General features: G+C 51.4%; 1 protein-coding gene across 1 annotated transcript; it reads right to left on the reverse strand.

Annotated features, from left to right (window-relative positions):
- Window positions 1-1,050: 1,050 nt before the first annotated feature.
- On the reverse strand, window positions 1,051-2,217 carry LOC119094548 (ficolin-2-like). Its single transcript, XM_037217608.1, has 2 exons — window positions 2,068-2,217; window positions 1,051-1,812 (listed from the first exon to the last, which is right to left on the reverse strand). The coding sequence occupies exons 1-2, from the start codon at window positions 2,215-2,217 to the stop codon at window positions 1,051-1,053; spliced, it is 912 nt and encodes a 303-aa protein (XP_037073503.1).
- Window positions 2,218-5,518: the final 3,301 nt, after the last annotated feature.

The raw sequence follows: 5,518 nt of genomic DNA on the forward strand, positions 1-5,518 counted from the left end.
CAAGGTCTCTATGCCAAATTACCACACACAGGTCCTTCTCTACGCGCTTAATAACAAGCATCATGAAGCTAGCGGTGCAAACTGTGTCGGCTCTGCGTCGATTCGTTTTATACCTTGTAATGTTCACGTAAAGGGATTTTTCTCTCTCTCTCTCTCTCTCTCTCTCCTCTCTCTCTCTCTCTCTCTCTCTCTCTCTCTCTCCTCCCTCTCTCTCTCTCTCTCTCCTCTCTCTCTCTCTCTCTCTCTCTCTCTCTCTCTCTCTCTCTCTCTCTCTCTCTCTCTCTCTCTCTCTCTCTCTCTCTCTCTCTCTCTCTCTCTCTCTCTCTCTCTCTTTCTTTCTCTTCTGTTTCACACGACATTCTTGATTCTTGATGTGAATCGCGGTTTTGTGTTAACTCCGTTTGACACCGGACTGCAAAGCAGCCTCAGTCTGCTGGTTTGTGAATGAAATAAGCTTGGCTGCAGCAAATCCAGTCATGACTTCCCTTTCAGCGGTCTCACGCTGCACTATGCCAGCTAGCGCGATCTTCAGCTCAGCGATCTTAAAGGGAGTGTTTCATCTTTACATGGGGGATTGAAATGAAATAACGATCTTGAAGATCATTCGGTGTAGTTCACAGCCCTGCCCTTCTTAAGCCAAGCCCATTCCGTATCTGAGTTACACGCCCGCAAAGATGTGCAGACTATCTCAGGGGGACTATTTGAGGGTCAGAGGGTCCCTACGCCATAACAGCATCATTCAAATTGTGTCATTCAATTTGCCATACAGCGGACAAGGCTGATAAAATATAATTGGCGACTCGTTCACATCTGATGTTCATAAGCACGATTTCCAGATACAACGGCCGTCAAGTGCCTCCCAACCAGTGGTGTACAAGGTACGTTAACGTAATCCAAGCAATGACGTATTGAGGAGCATGCGTACTAATCAGTGAAGTTGTATTGTCTACAGGAGTCTTTTCCACTTAAAAGTATGCCGATTATTACTCGTGAGCTTCTTTTAAGACATGTGATGCTTGCCTTAGTACCTTCAAATGTGGAACACTTCCTTTAAGGACCTCTGAAGTTGGCCGGTCTGATTTTCATCTCGGAGGCTTTCAACGAGTACCAATGCCCTTTCCAGGCCAACCAGGACACAGCGAGCTGTGAACGCTTGCCGTCATCACGGACTGGCGGAATTATCCCGCGCAGGTACAGCCCGTTGAGATTGGAACGATGACAAGCTCGGTACCACCATGCACCCGTGTAGAGAGCGGCACAGTGGTGGCCCGCGCCATCATCGTTATCTCGGTCGCGCGTGCTGAACTGCTGGTTTGAGTGGTAGGTCAGGGAGTCACCAGCGTCGCCGGAGTAGGCGGACAGCTGCAGTCGGTACTGGTCCGCCTCATCGGCGATGCTGAAGGAGCCGTACTGGGCATGGCGCCGCTCGCCCTCGAAGTCCTCCAGGTCAACGCGCATCGCCTGTGGCTCGCGGGTGGTCAGCCGGTGGATCAGCTCGTTGCCGAGCCAGAACTGGCCCGACACGTTCCCGAAGCCGTCACGGTAGCTCTGCCAGTCGCGGAAGAAGTCGATCTGCACTGGGTCGTCCTGCCGCCGCTGGAACACGGTCCAGCCCCCACCGGCCGTCTCCATGTCACAGTACACCTGCACCGGCGACTCGTCCGGCGCCAGTCGCATCGGGTACTGCCCGCTGACGCTGACACCGAGCGACACCAGCTCGCTGCAGTCGCGGATGGCGCAGCGGCCGACGTCTTCCAGCGCCGACGACGAGCAGACGCAGACGCCGGCCTCGCAGGTAGCGCCTGGCTCACCCTGCCAGCACTCGGCGGCGGACAGACAACGCTCGCCCAGTGCGGCGCGGCCGTCGCGCACGAAGGCCGCCGCCGCCGTGGTGGTGGCGGTGCTGTTGCCGCGCCGGCGGGCCAGCCGGCAGGAGAGCTCGCCGCCGGCCTCGGCCAGCTCGGCGGCAGCGCAGTCGCGGTCGGCCAGACACAGGTGGCGGCAGTGGCAGGCCGAGCTGGCCGGCTGGCTGTCGTACACGGCGTCGGCCGGCGGCGACCAGTCGACCTGCGTCGCACGCCAGTACTGCAGCGTGCTCTCCCAGGCGACGTTGGATGGCGATGAGGAGGCGGCCGTCGCCCGCACCAGCAGCGGCACCAGCAACAGCGTCGACACGCGGGCTCGCACGTCTGAGGAGGGAACGGGCTCGTGGGTCATTCCCGCCACACAACGCACTTAACAGAAACTTGGAAGCCTGCCAGCTATGAAACGGTTAACAAAACTCACAGACTTCATTCGAGGCCCTAAAAGTGTTTCCAAATGTACCATCGTTGCAAGTCGAAACTCAGCTCCCAAATATTTCCCCTTGCCATGGTACCGCGGCTCAAAACCTGTCCGCCCTTTTCCGTTCGCTTCGTCTCACGCGCGAAGCTGGACGTGGAACGCGACGAGGCGGCAGGCGGTGGACGATCGTGGGAGACAGACGGCCCGATTCAGGAATGCCACAAGCTTAAGCTTATGTCCTTGATTCCTTTCAATTTCCACTGAAAGAAGTTTCAGTATTCTGCTACCTCCAGCACCCTTCCTTTACTTCTGCCGCTTCCCTACGAAAACCCAGTGAATCCTCCAGAGTATTTTTAAGTACACCCTAGCTGAAAACGTTGAACAGCCAGTGTCGCGCTATTTCCCATCGCAACGGTCGATCCATAGCGGACAAGCGTGGCAGGCTGCATCTGGAGGGGAAGCTCAAGCTCAAGCGACTCACTGGCCACGTCAGTTCTCAGGGATCATCGCGCAGCCGGTGCTCGAACCCGCGCCCGCGGGTAGGGGTCTAACACGCTAACCACTCGGTCATTACGCTCCGGATACCGGACAAGCAGTGTCCATGTCTCCTGTGCAAGCGGGTCTGGCGCCGTGAAAACCTCGAAATGAGATTCAGATCTGGAAGGTGGCATATTCCACTCACAGTGCTAAATTCAGTGCAAATGACGCAAAGGTCAACGTGTACTTTCATCCAAGCCAGAGTAATAAGGAGGGACAGCTGGCATTTGTCCCCAGCAAACGCGCTGAAGTGAAACTTCTTAGAAGGTAGCGATTAGAATCGATCATATGTCACATTTGTTTGTGTTGTCTGTGGCGTCAGAAGCAACAAACCGGAATTATTCCACGTGGACTTAAACCCAACATATGATGGTTCCCCACAACGACTAAATGTTGTATGGCAAATTTCTGCAGCAGCTAGGATGACACATCATCAATAACGCAGAAATGACCATCAAATGACCTGTTATTGTCACCAACGGTTTCAAAAATATTGAGATCCTTCAATGCTCCAATTTTAAAACTGCTGCAAACATCGCAGGATGTCACATTATTTTACAGCTTAAGAAGCTCGGTAACATTTTATAGCTACTTGCATTGTTCTCGCGAGCCACAAGAACTTTCTGAAAGAGGATTTCGGAAACATTGGAAAGGGATGCAGAATGTCGCAAAAGCAGTTTACCGCTAAACAAAGCAAGGTAGCAGGCTAAAAATATTTTCACTGCTCTCACAAGACGCAAGAGCTCCCTTAGCAAAGTTCTGAGAATCTTAAAGGTCTCAAAAATGTTGCACATTGCACAGAGCGCACCCCATTGCAACACTATGCGTATATACCACCACTAAGCTGTACGCGGCATGGCGCGTTACCTAGCGCACGCCCTTCTCGTCCCCGACACTGTCAGGCTGCCTCTGCATGGTGCAGGTCGCCGTCAATGTGTTGCGTCACCGCTATCAAAACGTGTCGGCGCTGCAAACAGCAGGTTCATTTGCGGAGCGCTGGTGGCGGTGGTATCAGATGATGCATAACACGTCCTCAGACGAGACGGAGCGCATTATCGGATGAGGTGAAACGCGTAATCAGATGAGGTGAAGCGCGTTATCAGATGACGTGGAGCGCGTTATTAGACAGAATGCAGAGCGATGACATTTCGCATGACAGACGCTTGCACCGTCCGTCGCGCAAGTGGCGTCCTTAGCGTTGCGTGACATCTGCCGGTGCTAAGGTTTTTATATCAGGGGGCTTTCGCGTGTCACGTGCTAAATTGAATGAATTAAAGGCGAAAAGACTAAACAAATATGTTAAAGCATGTTTAAGAAAGTTGTGTTGTGAAGCTTTTGTGCGCGAGAAGGCCAGATCGCTTTAATGGAAGGAAGATATAGTAATGTGTGGTTCACATGCACCCCATTAAACAACTATGCAGCAGTTGGCAGGGGCGAGGGCAGGAGGGGACCGGGATGTGCTTAGGCACCTACTTACAGAACCTTGCATACAGCAGAAGCATTTGATTTATGGGTGTTGGAAAAAGAATCAAACATGGCTACGCCATGGCATGGCTAAAGAATCAAAGATGCCCCCGCCCTACGCACTCATGGAATAACTTTCATTACCTAAGGTGGTTTGTATTTTCAATTTTAATCCAGTATGGGGCATGCTCTGCTTAGGTGAGTCATGTTGTATGAAAGGTTGTTTTATGTCACACTACTTTGCGCAAGGAGTTGATTTTCCCCAGCTGTGCGTGTTATGTATTTTTCATGCGATAAAGCAACAATGCCACTGTCCTACGTCTCGTATAATTATGGGACGTAGCCCAACCTGGAACGTCCTCCAGCCCAGGCTCTGACCCCAACCAGCCAAGCTGCTAGCCGAGATTGAATTACGCTCAACAGAGCGCGTGACCCTGTTGAAATGTGCTGCCAGTTTTGTGACGGCGTAAAGGCAGACAAATTCGCGTTGGTTCATTAACTTTCCACTTCAAGTGAGCCATGACAGTGATTTTGTACTTTATGATTGCGCTACATTGCTCCTAGTCACAAGTCAGCAGTGCAGCAATGGAATGGGGGAGGGGGAGGAGCGTCATACCACTTTGATGCTTTGCTTACTTGTGGACAACTGCCTTCCGTGCAACTTCATAGCAACTGTCACCAAGTTAGAGCCCTGGCTTGTTTTCTTAGCTTTGGTTTTGAAGACGTTTTGGAGAGAAAAGATGCATATTAGCCATATGAACGGCCAAAATGATCACTTTTGTATGCTTCCTTGCTCTAAATTAACTCACGTATGGAGGTTTCAGAGCATTTCCGATAAATTATACTGGCATGCGGTTATCATTGCTGAGTGATAGATTAATTGCTGCCACGTGTTGTGCCAACAAACCTTTGACAAGTTGAATGATTAGAAGGAATGTTCCACATTTGAAGACATGCCACATACCACAAAATTTACCACATAACAACGTCATTCAAACCCTGTCATTGCATTGCAGCAATACAGTGTTTAATGTCAAGACAAATACAAGTGTCATGTCGTCCATATCTGGCGCTTGCGAGCGCGATTTCTAGGTAAACCGGCCGCCAATCGGCTGCCAATCAATGTTGTGCAAGCTAAGCGCTTTTAACACGATTGGGTATTTAGATCGGTTGTTTGGATTAGAGCCCTTTCGGGCAGAAATGATCACTTCAGGGCTATGGGATGAAGGAGAAT

This window comes from Pollicipes pollicipes, unplaced genomic scaffold (genome assembly GCF_011947565.3).
Source record: "Pollicipes pollicipes isolate AB1234 unplaced genomic scaffold, Ppol_2.1 Scaffold_4002;HRSCAF=4701_pilon_pilon_pilon, whole genome shotgun sequence".
Taxonomy (NCBI): domain Eukaryota; kingdom Metazoa; phylum Arthropoda; class Thecostraca; order Pollicipedomorpha; family Pollicipedidae; genus Pollicipes; species Pollicipes pollicipes.

Coding starts and splice junctions, on each gene's coding strand:
- LOC119094548 (XM_037217608.1), bottom strand. CDS start 2,217: ATGACCCACGAGCCCGTTCCCTCCTCAGACGTGCGAGCCCGCGTGTCG. Junction 1,813..2,067: donor AGTACTGGCGTGCGACGCAG/GTCGACTGGTCG, acceptor GAGTGCTGGCAG/GGTGAGCCAGGCGCTACCTG.